Source organism: Lepidothrix coronata, unplaced genomic scaffold (genome assembly GCF_001604755.1).
Source record: "Lepidothrix coronata isolate B3197 unplaced genomic scaffold, Lepidothrix_coronata-1.0 Scaffold9, whole genome shotgun sequence".
Lineage (NCBI taxonomy): Eukaryota > Metazoa > Chordata > Aves > Passeriformes > Pipridae > Lepidothrix > Lepidothrix coronata.
In genome coordinates, this window is record NW_016690189.1 from 7,428,679 (window position 1) to 7,448,434 (window position 19,756).

Sequence of the window (19,756 nt, forward strand, 5' to 3'; positions counted from 1 at the left end):
ACAAAAAGCAGCATACATCTTTGTCCTTGCCTTCTTTCCTCCCTTACCTTTATTACCCCAGAATACATGACTTACAAATGCAGATACAAAATGCAGCAAGCTCAAAGAGCTCTGATAACAATTCTCAAGAAATATTCATAAGCTAAGAAGTTTCTGGAGTTTATTTCCATTTTCTACCACTTATGACTCTGATAAATGGCCAGAAAAACATGACATGAGTACGGCCTAAAAGTTAAGACACTGGAAAACCAATGAAGAGAGCTCAAAACATCTTTCAAATTATGATTTTTAGGCAAATGTATTTCGCAGGGTACTACTTTTATCTTTTAATGTGTGAGATGGCAATACAGCTTAATGATATGTAAGCATAAACTGCAGCAATTAGAAATCTGCAATCATAACAACCCAAAGGACTTCAGTTGTAGCATATGAAGACCATTAAAATATAGCATTTGCTTGCACGTTATGGTATTCCTCATGTTAAGCAAAACAGAAAAGGAATTCTCAACTTCTACAACATCACGAAGCAAAGTTAGTCTTCAGCGTTTCCCAAGACAATGTGTGATGTGTTTCCATTTTAATGTGAGCTGACAAGCATAGGAAGTAATAGCATTCTCACCTGGTTTTTCTGTTCTAGCTCTTTGACTGAACTTTGAAGTTTTTGCAGCTCCTGAACATAGACGGCCATTTCTTGAGGTCCTTTGGCAAGTTCAGCTCTTAACTGGTTAATGGTAGCCTGAACAGACAAACAGAAAAATCCACATTTAAAACAAAGCTTTGCATGCATAATCCAACAAAAGCAAGATGTGTGGTAGCAAAATAAAAAGCTTCTTGTATACAAATAAACAGCTTAAGAAAAAAGTCACCTGTAAACTAATCTCAGAGCACCATCAGCCATAGAAGTAGCACTGAGCATAATTTCTCAGCTGAGATTCATTCGAATCATGTCCCATTTCAGAAGACAAAAACCTGATCCAGTCCAATAGCAAATGCCTGGTTGAGCTCAAAACTGATGAAAATTGTAACAGATTATCCATTTATCATTATCACAGTTCTAGCTCAAGGTGAAACTTCTCCAAGTTATTGCAGTTACTAGGCCGAAATCTTGGCCACCCTGGTAAGGGTAATGTACTGGAAAAGGCACTAGAAGCAAGTCTGACATTTGATGCAAACATGGTGTGTGACTTCTGGACAGATCAACACTGCAGGTCAGCATAATCAGAGGAACAAAACTACGCCATTAAACAGGACTAGTACAAAACAGAATATATCAATGACTGCACAGTATTTGAATATAGTGATGGAAGAAAACAAGAAAAGCACTTTAGGGCATGGCTGCCCTAAAGCATGCTGTGTATTAGTGCATTCATTTCAAATACACTATATAATAGTGACCTTTTTAAATAAGTTTTTCTGCCTATTGTTCTTGTAACCACAGATTTCACCACAAATACAGAATTCAAGAATGAACTAAAGCAGAACAGAAGACAACACAAATACTATTTACAACCTTCTTACAGAAAAAGGAACACCAAGGAGAACATACGAACACATTATATGACTACATATAGTTATTAATGGACTTTCTGTAATGCTGTGATTTACAAAGTTGTTTTGTAACAGAGATGTTAGTTAAAACACACCCTAGGATCTGTCTTTGTCAGATAAACATTCCAGGATGTTATCAAAAAACAGAGTATGGATATTTCACACCGAGAGAATATAATTCAGAAAACGTGCAGAAGCTTATGAAGGACATCACTGCAGCTTTTCCAACTAGAATCATAATTTATATGCATAAAGATTCATTTCTCTTTCACAATTCATTAAGTCCATCCCACATTCTATTCTTAACACGGGAATACATCCTGGATAAATATTCATTCCTGATATTGTCCTGTTGATTGTCTGTATGATTAATGAACCAATAAAAAAATCAGGAATGCTTCTGTTTAACAATGTCCTGAAATTATCTTGATACAACAGAAATCTGTGACAAGAATAAAATGCTTTCCAAAGAAATTTACCTTAAATTTAAGTGTCTGCATTAGAAAGCAGAAAAAATAAAATGGCTTATGAAAGATGGAAATAAGCAGTCACAAAAGCTGTTAGTAGACACACTTCTTCAACTTTATTTTAAAATATTCAGGTGTTTCTAATGTCTTTGCTTAGGGGAAGGGGGGGCTGGAAACCAACAAGAAGAAATCAGTGCCTGCCCCTCCTCTTCCCCTCACAAGGAAGTTGTAGACTGCAATGAGGTCTCCCCTCAGTCTCCTCTTCTCCAGGCTGAATAGACCAAGTGGCCTCAGCTGCTCCTCATACAGCTTCCCCTCAAGGCCCTTCACCATCTTCACTGACCTCCTTTGGACACTCTCTAAGAGCTTAATATCTTTCTTACATTGCAATGCCCAAAACTGCACACAATATTCAAGGTGAGGCCGCCCCAGTGCAGAGCAGAACAGGACAATCCCCTCCCTTAACCGGCTGGCGATGCTTTGCCTGATGCCCCCCAGGACACGGCTGGCCCTCCAGGCTGCCAGGGCACTGCTGACTCAGATTCAACTTGCTGTTGACCAGGACCCCAAGGTCCCTTTCCGTGGCACTACTTTCCAGCATCTCATTCCCCAGTCTGTATGAACATCCAGGGTTGCCCCATCCCAGGTATAGAATCCAGCGCTTCCCCTTGTTGAATTTCATACGGTGATTGCCCAGTCCTCTAATTTGTCGAGGTCTCTCTGCAGGGCCTCCCTGCCTTTGAGGGAGTCAATAGCTCCTCCCAGTTTTGTATTGTCTCCAAACCTGCTTAGTATCCATTGCAGTCTGGCATCCAAGTCATTTATGAAGATGATGAAGAGCACTGGGAACAAGATGGAGCCCTGTGGAACCTCACTAGTGACAGGTCGCCAGTCTGATGTCACCCCCATTCACTATTACCCTCTGTGCTCGACCCGAGACAATTGCTCCCCCACATGATGTGTTCACCCATCTGTGTGCGGGACATTTTAAGAAGAGTAGAAAAGTTTTCACTACTATGACTTTGAGTAATTTTTATTTTCTTAAAAAGTCTAACCTGTCACTTCACATCGACATTTATTTTGAACATGTCTTAGGCTATTGTCACCATATGCTGAAATTAAGCAGACAATAACACTTCTGAGAAGAACCAGACCGCCACTGCTTACCATGTTATGTCACACAGCAACTTGGTCTTCTCTGGTTCACCCTACATTCTGATGATACTACACAGCTATATGATACTACCATAACTGCTGCAATGTAGTTTGTAATCCTTCCATACATCTAAGACTTCTTATATGATACACCATAATAGCTAGGGGCATCACACAGCCTTCTCCCTCATCTGCTGTTACACTTCCAGGGGACTGAAAAAGCTTTTTTGTCTTTTTTCGTGTTAAAGGCTGCACTTGACAGCTACATTTTAAAACGGCTGTTTATGTCAAAACTTAAATATACCTAATTTGGGGGAACAGGAGAAATTCATGCTTCTGTGAAAATGTTTTTAAGATGAAAGGTTTTTGTTATGCCCATGTCACTGTCATTTTGTCTTCACATGAAAATTAAATATCCAAAACTACAAAAAGACTAAAAAGACAGTATTCTGAAATGAAACTTGAATTCTGCAGCATAGTTGTGGGATCTCACAGTTAAAACCAAATTACAATTATGCAGCAACTTACATGACCACATACTACATTATATTCATAATGCCAACTTGATATTCCTTTTTCACATCTGATGAAGCGCTTGGCATACATAATTTTAACTTGAAAACAATGGTAGATTCATGTTTAGTACAATACTGTACATATTGTACATACTGTATTGTACATGCTGTGCAAACTGTATAATTCCTATAGCTAAACATACCTGTTGGGGGGAGAGACAGAAAAGAGTTTGGAATAATACCCAGCAATATTTCTCTAAAGCTCTACAGTGCAAATGAAGAAATAGAAAGTTAAAACTTCAGTTCTGAAATCTAGAGCACATGAAACCCCAAAATAAAGTACGTCAGAAATTCTTCATATCCACAAATCTCAACAGGACAGAGAATACTAGGAGTCCTAGAGAAACCCTAGGCATTCCCGCATGTAAGCTGGAGAATTTTGCAAGGACCCCATTTTAAAAGGGACCACAGTTCTGCACTGACAAGTTTTGCTGGCATTGCTGCATTGGTAGGGGACAACAGAAGAGCTAGGGGGCAAAATTAAAAAGTCTCAAACACAGCTGACAGTCTTCTGTGAAGATTTTAACACTGTCAAGTCATCCACCAGTAAAACTGTATCAACCAACCCACCAGTGAGGTGCAACAACACCTAGCAAGAGAGTTATGGATTTATCAACTCCTAAATAGAATAAATTATAGGTTAGATAAAAGCCTTTTTTGTGATACTGTATGTTTATTAGGATTTCTTGACATTACGTCTGTCAGAGAGGCAGGTGGGGGTATATGTGCACACAACAAATTTTTCCCTTACACACAAAAATATTCCTCCATTAATTAATAGGTGTAAAAAGGCCTCCCCTCTGAAAGGAAAAACAAGGAAAAAAGAATGAAAATCAGTTTACAATATCCATTGAGATGTTTAAATCTTGTGTAAGTTCAAGAATTACATACGTCCTATAAGCATATTGAAATTATCATCCATCTTGTGTTAATCTTTTTTTAATGTATTTTAACAGCCTCGCATCCATTTGCAGGCACATCAACTCAAACAGTAACCAAACCCACCATTTTCAGTAACAACTGCTTTTATCCACATGGAGCACAGTAAGAGAAACAAGCCTTTGAATCACACAGGTATTGCTCTATTTCTCTCTCCCTGTAGAAAGAACACAGTTCCACTGGGTTTTTTCCACTGCTATTGGGATCTCGTAATAACATTTTATGCCAAAAACAGGTTTTGCAATAAAAAGCATGAGGGCTTTTGGAGATTAAATATTGACAGAATTATGCAATTTACTGTCTATTTGATAAATGAGAAGATTCAATTAAGAAAAAGAGTTTTTCGTTATGATTAAGCAATATATTCCATTTTCATATGATAATCATGACAAAGCTAGAACACACATCTTTAGGTATGATTATTACCTCAGAGTTAGCCTGCTCTGCCTGCAAGTGCTTGCACTCATCTTTCAGTTTTTCAGATTCTCTTTCACGTTCCAGAGTCATTCTATCCATCAGCGTCTGAACTTGTACCAGCTCCTTTTTCAGAACTGCCACATCTTCCACACCAGGCCTTTGTAGCTGAAAAATTGAATAGCAGTGAGCAACAAAATGTTGGCAGACATGCTTCCAGTGTCAATATAATTTCTAAAAATCTATCAAATCATCAATTTACAGACAAGATGACATACACAGTATTACAGTTAGGCTGAGAAAAAAAAAAAAAAGAAAAAAAAGAGATAAGAAAACCCAGAACAAAACCACAGAGAAGTACTTATCACTCCCAAAGGAAACAGGACTTAAGAGCTGGTTTTCCGTTTTTGCCTGCTAAACTTTGAACTTTTTGATTGATTTCAACCAAATCTGACAAATAGAAAAATGTCCCAAAGATTAAATTTCTGTAATTTTTATGTATGTAGATGGTCAGATACAGGATACTGCCTCATTCTTTCAGAACTGTTTCAGAAAATCACAAGAACAGAAAACAAAAGGGCAGCCGAAGGAAATGTCTGGAAGATACCATCAGATATGCCTCATACCAAACCCACAGGTAAAATCTGTTGGTAATCGCATCTAAAGCACCATAACATCCCTCAACATGAAGCGCTATGGAGGGAAAGGAGACAGAAGGCAACTATGAGCACTGAAGAAAGCAGAGAAAAGGAGTGCTGGCATCTCTAGAAGAGAAAAGGTACAGGAAAAGGATAAGAATGCAGAAGGAAAAGGGAAGACAAGAAACAACTGAACAGAGAGGAATGGATAGGTCCAGCATCTGGGAATGGCCAAGAAGCCCTTCAGGGCACTCAGCTACAGGAAAGAAGGGGATAAACAAGTCCTACTGTCCTCCAGAGTCTAAGCAGTAGCTTAGTGGGTAAAACTAGGAACTTCTTTTCACTACTTGTTTAGAAGTGGCCCAACTTGCTGAGTCACTGGGACTGCTCCCTGGAGCCATGGCTGTATATAAAAGTCAACAGGAGCCAAAATCCTACAATACACACACATCGCTACTATCAGCCAAGCACAAGAGGGACAAGATTAACATAGGCATGATGATGACAGCTGCCAGTCTTTCAGCCACCATGTCACAAAACACCTCTCTGAGCACTTCTTACAAATGTAGCTGTCCAAGGACAGCCAAAGCATAACCTCATGGAAAAAGGGTGATCTAAAGATTTGGAAATCAGCAATAGCGTGCTCCAAGTACAGGTCTGCACAGCACACCTATATGTGTAATACCCTGCAAAAATGCTAAACAGTAGAGCATCACAGTCTTAAGCTGTGCCAGGGGAGGTTTAGGTTGGATATTAGGAAGAAATATTTTACAGAGAGAGCAATCAGACACTGGAATGGGCTGCCCAGGGAGGTGGTGGATTCACCATCCCTGGAGGTTTTTAAGATGAGACTGGGTGTGGTACTTAGTGCCATGGTCTAGTAACCACAGTGGTGTTGGATCAAGGGTTGGACTTGATGATCTCAGAGGTCTTTTCCAACCCATTTGATTCTATGATTCTATGATTGGACAAGCAGACTATAACATAATGAAGGGTAAATTCTAAAATATGACAGAAAAAACATATAGTTTCTCACTAGAAAAACACTGAAAATGTAGATCAGTGAAACAGATCAGAAACAATGGTGTTTCGAACTTTTTCAGACCACAAGGAGACATATCCTAGTACAACAGAGTTTAACTGCTTTAAAACTGTGTTTACAAGCATTTAAGTATACCCCTCCCTTGACTTGAAAATAAAAAAACATTAATATGATGTGAATACCAGCTCTGTCTTTAAGTCTTCCACTGTACTTCTCTCTTTCTGAAGTTCTTGTCTCAGGTTTGTCACTTTCTGTTCTGCACTTTCCCGAAGGCTGATTTCTTCATCATACTTTGATTTAAGATCTAGTAAGAAGGAAGTTGAATAAATCCCTTGCACAAGTTGCACAAGTAAAGAACAGAATCAGATCTCATATTAATGTACTTACCCACAATTTCAGTGGCCAGTTGTGCCGCCTTTTGCTCAAATAAGTCTTTCATTTGCTTAATGTTAAAATTTTCTACTTGGATCTCTTCTAGTTGCCGTTCTAATGATTCTATTTCCATAAAAAGAACAGTATTATTTTCTAGAAGAGCTAGGACAATACAGTTCCTCATGCCCATGACTAACCACAACAGGTAAATACGTACTCCAAAATCCCTTAACGTCCAATCAATTTAGCAAAGTGAACAACTTTACTGAAGTTAAATATCTACAAGCATGATGCTGGAACCTGTCACTAGTTGAGTGCTCTGCAGGATTAAGTACATATTGGTTTTCACTGGTCACAAACAGCCCTTCAGATCACTGCAACATGCTGCTGAATTCCAAGCCCTGAATTGTGATTAAAAGTTTTAATCAATATTGGTCAAATAGTTTATGTACACATAGGGAAAACGTTATTCTATGAGTGCCCCGTGGAGAAAAACATAGAGCAAAAATTAATGGTCTGCAAAATAAAAACAAATTGAATTGTTTTCTTTGATAGCAATGAGTAAGAAAAACACTAAACAAAACCACTCCTGACAAATGCTATGGTTTAAATATCTGAGCGCTTGAATATATAGTGATTAAAAAGCTGTTCAAAATGACTCATGAGTACTGCTGTCAGAGTCCAGAGAACTCTTGCCTTGCTTTTAGAAATTTCGAACCCTGAGCCTCTGGAACATTTCCCCAGACTACTGCTTAAGATAGATAGCTCTTGACAGCTCTTACAATGAACTTTTTTTTTGCTGGTAATTGTACCATTACAGCTTTCTAGCTCTTTAATGTACCAAAAGTGCTATTATACCTAAGCTACACCAAAAGAAATTCCAAAACAGTGCAGAAGTTAATATAATAAAATGTTAGCCACCTGTAGATGTAGCTGTTGTCAATCCATCAGACTTAGAATCCTTAAGAAAACAGAATAAATGCACCATTAGACAGTAAGAATAAAAACTACTACTTCCAAAGTTCATCCAGTTTTTGGAAAAGACAGGGAAAGTACTTCTGTGCTCAAATACTGCACAGTATAAAAATACCTGATTTTAAACAGTTATATCTAGAAGACTGGAAAAGACTTTTCATTTCATATATCACTACACTATTAAGGTTTCCACTTGCAAAATTCCAGTAACAATCCCCTCCCCCTCCCTTTCCTCATTATAGAAATCTGCCCTAAAAACAGAGCTTACAGATATCTTTAAGTGCATTCTGAGAAGGCATTCAGTCAGAAAGCAATTTCTGAGGTTTGTAACTATCCAGTATCTAAATAGCTCATAGTAATAAAAGAAGTGAGAGCTTCCTTTAGGGCACAACAGACCACAATTTGTCTTGCCTTGTTTATTGAGCTCATCTGGATACCTATAAAATCCCACTGCTGTTTTCCAAAAGTTCTTATAAGAAAGACTGCCCTTTCTCATAAACGACGAAACACCACATTCAATTTATTTTATTTAATAATCTAAGTTCTCAATAAGCCTAACAGAAGGAGAAGTATGAACTGAATTTGTAGTGAGTAGCATGGAGGAATCAGAATAGACTTCGTTCTTCACATTTATAAATACAGTTACATTGTGGAGAGATAACTAGCTTTGTTTTACCAAGAACATGTCAATATTTAAATTACAGAACTAACTAAATCAGGCCACGTGCCTTACAAAAATGGTATTAATCTTCAATGTCAATGCTGATGATAAACCTGCTTCAAGTATTTTAAAGCAATTACTTGCTGCCGCTGCCCCTGCAATTTCTCTAGTTCTTTCTTCAGCTCTTCTGAATACCACCTCTCCTCCTGGGGGGGAATATAACAACAAAAAAACAAAAAAAAGAAGATGGGAAGAGAGAACTATAAATTCGGTTGCTTAGGACAGTGGAACACTTTGCAATTTGAAACAAAGAACCAAGTGCAAGTAAAATACATTTCCAACCTTCAGCGAAGCTTGCAAGTCTTGGACTTCTTGTCGGAGCAGTGATACTTCATCTCTGAATAAATATATCCACAGAGTGGAGAAAATGAATACAAAGTGGTTATATTTTGTCAATTACATACAGGTTATAATGTGCGTTAAGTAACTGGACTGATAGCCATGTACTACCTAAATATAACTTACATAATTATGAATAGGTATTTTTAGATTTTTTTGAAACTTGGAACAAACCAGATTAATATCACTTTGCATATCACTTGAAAAATGCTAAACATATTAACTGGATAAAGATACAAAAAAGGTCTCACGAAAAGAGAATGTAAATCTAAATCAGTGCATCAGTTCAGCCACATGAGTTCAGAGTAAAAAAGCTGTGCACTGGAACATTTAACTGTTTTGCATGCCTCTTTACAAAAAGGACAGATTTATTCTCCTTTACTTCCCATATCATGTCAAGAAATATTGGTAAGTGACAACGTGCTATCTTACCCCTTCTAAAATATGCAGTTATGTAATTTTTCATCCACATGGCAATTTGGTATGCCCGGCAGACACATTTATTTAATGGTCTGAATATTTAAAGCCCAAGAAATTTAAATTCTCAAATTTCATACTCAAGCCTCCAGCCAAGATCCATAGCTACAACTGTTACTAATTGATTCACACAGCACCCTTCAAAATCACAAGTCTCCTTACAGAATTGCACAACAATACATACAAGGATAATGTTGCATTACTGAGATACAGCCACTCCAAATCCAGAATACAAGTGCCATTAATATAATGGAAAAATACTCTTTCTTATTTTTTGCACAGTGGCAACACACAGAATATGTTGGTGCCAGTGCCAACAAATTCTCTCAGTTTTATATCACACAATTTTATTGCTGCTGTGTTGCATTACCCCTCCTCCACAGATGTTCTTTTAAGTTATCTCATACTTAGGAGGAAAACAAATACCAAAAGCAAGCTATTTCTTAGCTAAACTGGTAACAAATAGATTCAATCCACATTAGCCTATTAACAGCAAGTCAGGATCATCAAATAGCAAGTGAAATGCATGCACTTGAACCAGCAGAGCAAGAAATCCAAGGCGGACCAATTTTAACAACAAAACAAACATAGGATATTGGGAGATTTATTTTTTCCAGAAGAAAATTTTGTTATGTACACATTATTCTGCCAGTGTGATACATTCACTAGAGGTTTACAAATACAACTTTACTGAGGCAGGTGTAGCTGTAATCCAAAACCGATACACTGGTTGTGGGTGGAGAAGAGGGAGCAGCTTTCTCACCGGTAGGAGTAAGTGAATCAGATAATATTCACATCTAAGATTATAAACAGCGTCTCAGGCAGGTGAAACAAACGATATTGAAATCGGGCTGAATATATTCCAGAACTGCAATACGAAAGCATTTAAGATGTTCTGGTCTTTGTAGCAGATTAAAGGGTTTGAGTCGTATAAAACTAGTTTGTAGTAGAGGGGAAGTAGGAGGGGAGGAGAAGGAAAAGAAAGAGTTTGTAATATGAGAACCCTTACAGAAGTTGCCTTGATATCCCCCACAAGATTTTGCTTGACAGTTTTAAGATGAAACCTAAATTCAGTTTAACTGACCAGTGGAAAATAAATGGGTGATAATTAGTGTCAGGGATCACTACAGATACTGTAACTTTGCTTTTCTTCCTGTCTCCAAATCCTCACCAAACCTTCTTTTCTGCTAGGGGTGTTACAATCCCTTCCTCCTCTCAGCACATCTGAGCCTTCCATCCAGCAAATCCTTACTACCTTTTCCTTATGCTCCACTCTGTTCCCCACTAGTGCCTCTGTCCTAGGATTGAGTACTGATGGCCTTGCTGAATTGCACTGGGGGGAGTTACATGATTTACTTTCGGCACTTAATCATGGTAGTTAATCGGGGAGTGGGAGGAAGAGGACACGATGTAATTCATACTAACTTACTTTCCCTATTGACTAACTAGGGAATTTCACTCCCAGTCTTGGTCCTATGAATTACACGTAAGCTTCAGTCATTGAGAGCTAATGGAGTGGCTCCCTGCTGCAGGTTGCAATATTTAATATGGACTTCCAAGTCTTGGAAAAACATGTTTATGTTGAATGAGAGTTTTCTCAAGAAAGCATACAACTGAGAAGCAATAAAGAATGCCACACTAATGGGAAAATATAGCTCATGTGTTACACAATGGCTCTCACCAGATTCCCTTCACTCTATTAAAACTCCCTGACCTTGTCCACTTTTCCAATTATGTGAGAGTAAACAAAACCACTTGTCCTTAAACTGTCAAGAGCCAGGAAAAAAAAATATAAATTTCACCAGCCAACATCTGGTTGACATTGGAAACTTGCAAGCATAAAAACAAAAAGTACATATTTCATAAACTATATAAACAATATAGTTATGACCAATAATTCCCCCATGTGAATGCTATTATCCTACTAAACTATCACCTCAGGTCTAAGTTGTATTACTCCAAAAAGGCTGAAACTGGACAAAGAAGAAATATTCATTCTTGAATAAATGTGCACATCAGAAACCCAGTATGACTCCACTAGTACCCCACCAAAGGTCTAATTCTGATTTCTTTTGTTGCAGCAGCTGACAGAGAAGGCAGCTACCCACAAGGAAGGAGCCATCCACGCATGAAGACAAGACTTCTGCTCATGCTGGCTCCTACTGGCTTGCCAGCTCTGCACAATACTGGGGAGATATGGATCTGCATCTGGATAAACAACTGAAATATGTCACCTTCCACATTCTATTATCACCAAAGAAACACCCTCTCTTGAGTTAGTTACATAAATATAGGTATTTCTTACAATGTAATTATCATTTTGGGTCACATTTCTGCTAGTGACGAAATATTTGAACTGTCTACTTCCCAGCATCAGCAGAAGCCACAGGGCTGTGTGATGTGTACCTCTGTCCTGCCCACTCTGACCTCCTATGTAAAAACTGAGAAAAAGTCTGGGGGAGTGTCACAAAACAGCACCATGGACTGTTATTTACAACCGTGCAAAACAAGCAATGAACAGAAAAAGAACTAGCAGGAAGCAAAAGGAAACTTATGTAAATTTTACCCCCAAGAGAAACCTTCCCAAACCAACACAGGTAGACTACTTAGTAAAACATTTCCAGAGAAGGTTTCACGTTATCAGTTCCTGCTACATACCACTGCTCTCAAAAATAAAACCACCTGATATGCTTCCTAGGGATATATTTAACAATACAGTTTTGACCAAACAATTAAATAAAATAAATTAGAGAAGATTTCTAAAGAACAGCATGGAGTTTCTGAAACACAGAAGGCAGATTAGAAACTTCTCAGATTTGCAAATAACTAGGTAATAAGGGAAACTATTTAGGCAAATACTGATGTTGTAATTACCCAGTAAGTACCCTATCTACCCAGGGACAAAATCGAGTTTCTTCTCTATCTTTAGGGTTGTCCTCCCTCACCCTCAAATGATGATATTTCAGCTCTATGTCAGAAGTTAGAAGGAACCTTTAGTTTTTCTGCCACACTTGTAAAAATCATTCTGGTCTGTAATATTGCATTGTCAGCTGCATCAGAAACAGGTGACTTAATTAATATCATGAACATGTCTATCTGATTTTCATTTATTTTCAGATCCATATCAGACAATGTAAGTTTCAAGCTGCTTTTTAATTCTAGTTGGAAAAATAGGGCATGAACATTAAATAGTTGACTACATAAGTAAGTGTTCAAATAAATACAGCCTTCAGTGTAATTAGAAGCAGCTCCACACTGATACAAAAGCACATGCACAAATGAGTACTGTTTCACCTTTCCGGTGACAGATGACTTTCCCCTCCATGAGTTGAATCAATGCCAGAATTATGAACTGCTTCATAGTGTTTGAACAGCTCCTCAGCTGATCCATGAGACTTCATACAAAGAGGACAAATAAAGCCCTATCATAAAAAGGAAAAGAAAAACAAACAAAAAAAAAAAAGATGTGAGATGCAATTTTTTTTTCCATCTTACTTTTACACAAAACTGTAAATTTTGTTTGCGCATCTAAAAAGTAGCAAATGCAATTTTTAAGATTCATACTAATTCTTTCATGCTCTGATAACAGTTTTGGCAATTAAAAAGTTAGAAAATGGCTACAAAAGTCATATCTCATTATTCAGTGAGGTTTTTTTCCCCAACAGCATTACATACTAGCAATAAAACTTTCTTTAGAAGTCATTTCAGAAGGACTACTCTACAATTTCTTCTCCCCCAACAAAACAGTTTTCCATACAACTTTTCATAAAATCACATTCTTCTTCCAAAGAGAAGGTAGCATTTGGAGTTTGGTCTTTAAAAGGGAGATATAAAAACCCACTCTAAAGCACTGTTACCATATTGAAACTACTGATTTTAATATGGGTCAGAAGACAGAACCACATTTTACCTTGCATGGAATTAATTAGTAAATCCAATTCAGATAAATACCACCTCAAGAAAATCAGATTTCTACAAGCTCAAGAATCAGAAATCATCCATTTTCTTTCCAGTATATATCCTGCAAGCTTACCAGAGTGGAAATTTAGCAGATCGATGCCCTTGTTCTACCCACTAGCCCACAGACAAATGAAAAGAGTACCTCTTTATGTATTTCTAAACATTTTTGGAGCATCCAAGCTGCCACTTATCAGAAGTACCATCCACCTCATTTTTTACAATTTATTACATCTGGTGTTGACTGCTGGACTTTGTCCTGGTTCCTTGCTCATTTGGTTATCAGGTCAACTCCGACCCAAATTCCCATTTACACTTCAGCCCATACACAACATGGTAGCAACACTAAAACCTTTCAGAGTGAGAGTAAAAAATTGAGTCTCACATTAAAGGCTTCCTGTAATTCCAAGCTGTGCAAAGAGAACCTCTTGTAAGTGAGGTCGCTGTTTCTTCAATGTTTTTAAGCCCCTCTGTTTCTTTAATTCACTTCAGATACACATTTCTACATTTATGTGTTATCCTTAAGTCCATTATGCCACTACAAACGGTAGCACACTCCAACGCTAAACTAAGGCTCTCCATTATCCAAAACAAGAGTGGGATTATCACACTTCACTTAATCTAGGCTCCCATACGATTTATGAAGGACACACGAAGAGTTCTGACACTCCTTTTCTGCTCTTAACTTAGCATTTGGATGTTAATAGACAAGACACAAAACTTTAAATATTAGCACAAAGTGAACATACTGAATGTGTATGTTGACAACCACAATAGCACTCATTTTTTAACTTGACATTCATAGTGTTTTGTTTCACTAGTCACCAAGAATTCAACAACCAAACTTACATGGATTTAACCTGGGAAAACTATCATGTTCAGCCAGTCAAACATGACTGGAGCTCTGAACAGGGCCTTTATAACTTCTATTATTTATTTAGTGTTTCGGAAATTAATTACTAAATACAGTTGCTTATCAAGTTCACCACATATCATATTGAAGACTGATAGACCAAACAAAACAAATACGCCTTCCTAAGCAGATGACAGGCATTTAGCCTTAACAACCATTTTGCAGAGTTGATCAGCACAGTTTCACTGCAGATTAAACCAAGTTAACTCAGATACAGATACACATGCCAAAATGGCTACAGAAAACTTGTTTAGCTACTAGGCACCCAGTAATGTTTATCTGATAGAATTAGCATACGATGCCAGTGACAGTCACTCTGAGTGAAAGAACCAGAGCAGTTTCCTGGCATACAGCAATGGCAAGGAATGATAGGAGGGGTCACAAAATAAGGACATGGGTTTTTTTCCTAGTATGTCAGTCAGAAAGCAATCAGTCTCATAAAATGACAGTGCAAGAGCATCCTTTTGGGATGAAATGCTACCAAGCAGTTCTCAGAATTGTGTTTAGTTTCCCAGTGATGTGAAGGTCTGCTGCTCACAGAGAAAAGCAAATATTCCTCATAGCATCAGTAAGTGTATCCAGAAAGAATGAATGCAGAAAATCACTCTGGCCTCTGTTTCCTTTTGCCCTTCATTGCTTTTCATTTAAACCGCAAAATCTGTTTCTCTGCTTGGATTTTTTTTTTGTGGTTTTATTGTGGTTGGGGTTTATTCTGTGGAAAGAGGAGGCCTGGAGAAGAGGAAAGAATAGATTACATGTGCAATTAGCCCATAGGGACAGCAATCGTTCATCTCAATTATTAGGCAAAGCCAGCCAAGATTTTTCAGGCAGGCAGGCAGATCTGAAGGCAAGGTCCACAAGGACAAGGGGCCAGAGGCAAAGCAGAACTCTGGGAACATGTGTAGTTGGGAGCTTGCAGGGTGGATGGGAGCTCTCAGGAGGCAGGCATTGCTCTCATCAGCAGAACAGGGAAGAATGAACAAAACCTCCTCCTCGATGCTAGAAACTGCCTTCCTCTCACACAGGCAGGGATAAAGAGTGCATCAGCCACCAGTCCCTGCCTCTCCACCAGCACAGCCATGATCACGGCTGGCCTCAGCTGTTGCAGTCAGCACTGGGTTACAGCTCTCGCACGCAGCCTTAATCTAATGCTGCTTTTTATAGAGGTCTAACATACAAGCTTTAACAGAGTAAGGTGTCACCCTTCTGCAACAGGGCATCCTCACCACAGAAAATGTCATCCTTTCTGTACAGAGATGGAGTGGGCAGGAACACAGGTTCCTACAGCTCAAGGCACCACTGTTCACACATCAGAGCCTTAAACTGCACGAACCCAGAACTCAGCAGCATCTCATAGGCCGATAATAATCAATGTCAACTCTGATGTTAGCAGCAATAATTCAGTTCTCTTTAGAGTAAGAAAATCAGAATCATCAGGATCTTCCTAGGCACCAGGCAGTAACAGGCAGAAGTGTAAAGATTTCTTGGGCCTGCAACTATCAGTGCCAGGTGACAATCTTGTTTGGAAAATTGGATTGGTGGGTCACTTATTTTCTCTCTTAAAAAAAAATTAAATACAGCCATAAAAGTATCTCTCAGTATCATCTTGAGATGAACTTTGCAAACATGTGCAAAAGCATATTTTACTATTCTAAAGACAAGTGTGTGAGAAGGAAGAGGGGAAGAAACCTGACAGTCTGAGATGCTTAAATTTTGTGAACATTTCTGTCAGTTTGCAGCAATTTATATCAAGTGCAATATATTCCTACTTTGGGACCATGCCTGTCCTGGATAAAGAGGAGATTCTGTACCTACAACCATGAGATGTAATACTGGTCATCACAGCCTGGGGGGAAGGAGCTGAGGCATCCTTTCCAATAAGACTGCACGTGCATCCCTTACAGACTCCTTTACAGAAGAAGCAAGCATGAGAGCAATGTATCTTGTATTTTGGTAGGTTTCCTTTTAACATGCACTTAGGAATTACTTTGCATAAAGCACAGCCACAGAGAAGTGAAAGGCACTTCATATTCTTCGTTTAATAAAGGCAAAGATATCACTTACAGCCCCTTCAATGCTGCACTCATAATTCCCTAACTGATTTTTCTAGCTGAGCTTTATCTTTCACTTTATACAGGGAGAAAAGAGCCTAAAAGAAGTTAAATGATGATTACTTGGGTTTTATTTTTAGAAAGAGATCATCTTTCTATGAGGAAATGACAATTTATTGAATTCAAAGATTTTTACAGATGCCTGTCAGTTAACAGAAAAAAAAAATAAAACCACATACACTAGTTTTTATCAGGAAAGAGTTCTTGAGATCACCACAGAATTTCTGAAGCAATACCAAGCAAGAATAGTAAAAAGAAAAGGCGTTCAACCCAAAACCCCATATACGTGCACAAACAAGCAACTAGGAGTCAGCGCACAACTTAATGCTCTAATAGCCCCTGGCCCAGAGGTCAAGGCATTCCAACGAGAATGAGTGAGATGCTAAACTTCAAATTGCAATTCTGCAATCCCAAGGAAATGTTTCTCTTTCAGGTGGAAGCCTATGAGCTCTGCCCAGTATCAAGCATCACCACAGCACCACACTGTTCATAGTGGGACAGGCCTTCCTCAGTGCAAAGACTCCAAAACACACGTGGAGTAGAACAAAAATTGCTATATAGAGGTTTTGTAGGAAATTATCTTGCCTCAGCTTGAGTTATAAGGCAAAATTTCACCAAAGACCTCAGACTCCATGGAAGCACCAGAAGCTTTTTTACCTGCCTTTCTCAAGATAAGACTTACAAATAAGCCCAAAGAAGAAAAAAGCTACTTTCCCCCTCTACTAGTTAAGATTTACTTTCAGGCTTGATAAAGTTAAGCTTCTCAGTGGTCTATTTCCTTAAAGGCATACGAGGTAAATGACTTCTTTCCGGTAACGTTAACATTCGTATGAATCATTAAGACAGCATTCTTCGGGAAGTCTGCCAGGATGCTAAAAGCAACACTGGAAGAAAACTCTTGCTACAAAAAATAGCAGGTTTGGGTTTGGGTTTGGGTTTTTTTGGTGGGTTGGGTTTTTTGGGATTTGGTGGTGGTGGTGGTGGTTTTTTTAATTGTACCAACATACCTTTCAGGATTATTAACTGTTGGGAGAACATTGGCCTACCACATTCAAACATATTGCCCAGCAGCAGCAGCATAGACCCGCAGGCAGACAAGTACATAACCAGAACGACTGCAGACTACCCTAGAGATTTCCTAATCCTCACACTATTTTAAAACTGATTCAGAAATACTTTATGTAACAGAAAAGTAATGGATAGGATTGAATGGATTCTGGGTTTTTGTCTTCTCCTTATATTACTCTGTAGGACTACTGGTGGTAGGATCGGCTGTGTAAAGAAGTACTTTCTAAAGTTTCGGTCTTTTCAGATTATTATCTTACTTTTAATGATTTTTTCAACAGGCTGAAGGCTCCTAATTGAGATTTAAAAAAAAATAACTATTTACATGTAGATGTCTACTCCCCAATGACTACCAATGCAGAGCTATTCAACACAGTTAATGGAGCAAGAAACTAGTGACCTGACTTAACAAATATGTATACCATAGGTAGGGTCAGTATAACAGCTACCAGGGCTCCATCATCGGTAACTGGAGCCTGAGATACCTACATACAGATGCATTAAATCTGTCTTCATCTGCCAACTGCTCCTTTTTTCCCCAGAGCTTTAATAAAATGGTCTTTGTAAAGCTAATATGAAATCTTGTCTTAAGTAATTAATGAATGAAAGCACAGCTTACTCTACTCAAAGTTCCTTTTTCACAAATTAAAACTGGAGTTATCTGGCAGAAAGATGACACCTCTTGAAGGACAGTCCCATGGGCAAAACAGTTTTTACAGGATGGAATTCAGATGAGCTCATGTCATTGGAATCCAAGAAATAAGGTACCCTACCTAATTTTTAAAGTCACAGCCACAGTAACTCAGTTTCCTCAGTATTTTCTTGCAATATCTGATGACAGTGTAGTCAATCCTATTTTAATACTGCATAGAATTGAACAAGTGGTCCCATCTAGGCTTCTGTGATTGCTGCTGATCTACAGCTGTGTGTGGTAGAGAGCCTTATAGCAAAACCAGCGCACACAGAGCTTGATTTACTAATGCAAACAGAGCTTCTGTAACATCTTGAATTTTTAATCTAGCAATTATGTCATAAGTCAAGCTTAAAGAACCGTGGAACTCCACTGTATTCCACTGAGAAGTCAATTTTATTTCACAAACGTTCTTCTTGGAAAATATTTAAGTACTGTGGTGAACAACGAAAAAAAACCCAACCCATGCTCCCAAAAAAACAAACCCCACACCACAGAATTTCAGTATAATTGATACTTTTACCATATGGAAAACATTCATGATTATTCTACCATATACATGCTATAGGAACAGCTTAGCCCAAACCAGTATGCACTTGTAGGAACAGCTTAGCCCAAACCAGTATGCACTTGGCATTCACATGACCAGGCTTTAAATTTAAATAGATTTGAGTATCTAAGTTTCATCATTGACCTTCCAGAAATACCAGGTCAGCACTCAAGGTTACAGCCTGTTTCCAGTGAGCTGCATGAATAAAAAGCCAAGAGCAGTGATTCAAGCCCAGAGCTATAACACCTTCCAGCCGTGACCTGTGTTTGCCCATCTCTCAGATTCCAGACTTACATTAGCAACTCTCATGCAACTGTATTGGTACAATAAGCTGTATGTTGTGAATAAAGTCCAGCATGTTTAAAAATCTGAAAGCAAGCTCACCATTCATGTTTTTTTCCATTGCAGGTGAACCTCCACAATCTTCCCCAATACCAGATATGCATATTCAGCAACATTTAAATAGTAAGTCTGAGCTAAAACTCAGATATTCTTCAGTTACACAGTGATTTAAAGACTGAAAGATTTTACATGACAGAAGGTTAGAAACTCTATATACTTAGGGCCAGAAGGTAAAAACATACTGATATTGTAGAGCTGAAAGATGCATCAAGTAGTTTCTAGATTTTATTTCCCAAATATATATCAAAGCAATTAACTGAATCTTCAGGAAGTTCTCAGAGGCAGATTAAACTGTCTGCCTCGACAGCAAGGGCAAGACCACATTTCACAATTTGTTTCAGAATGCTTACATATTGATTAAAAGAATTATGAGATATTTTAAGTTAAAGAATAAATAAATTAGGT

General features: G+C 38.2%; 1 protein-coding gene across 2 annotated transcripts in view; it reads right to left on the reverse strand.

Moving 5' to 3' along the window:
* EEA1 (early endosome antigen 1) overlaps positions 1–19,756 on the reverse strand; it is a 73,760-nt gene that overhangs the window by 38,638 nt on the left and 15,366 nt on the right. For both annotated transcript variants that reach the window (XM_017804424.1, XM_017804422.1), the window contains 8 exons: positions 12,957–13,084; positions 9,129–9,183; positions 8,927–8,992; positions 8,072–8,111; positions 7,166–7,273; positions 6,961–7,082; positions 5,111–5,266; positions 620–736 (listed from right to left, as the gene is read on the reverse strand). In XM_017804424.1, the coding sequence (XP_017659913.1) occupies positions 620–736; positions 5,111–5,266; positions 6,961–7,082; positions 7,166–7,273; positions 8,072–8,111; positions 8,927–8,992; positions 9,129–9,183; positions 12,957–13,084 (792 nt within the window). The remainder of the gene's footprint in view (positions 1–619; positions 737–5,110; positions 5,267–6,960; positions 7,083–7,165; positions 7,274–8,071; positions 8,112–8,926; positions 8,993–9,128; positions 9,184–12,956; positions 13,085–19,756) is intronic.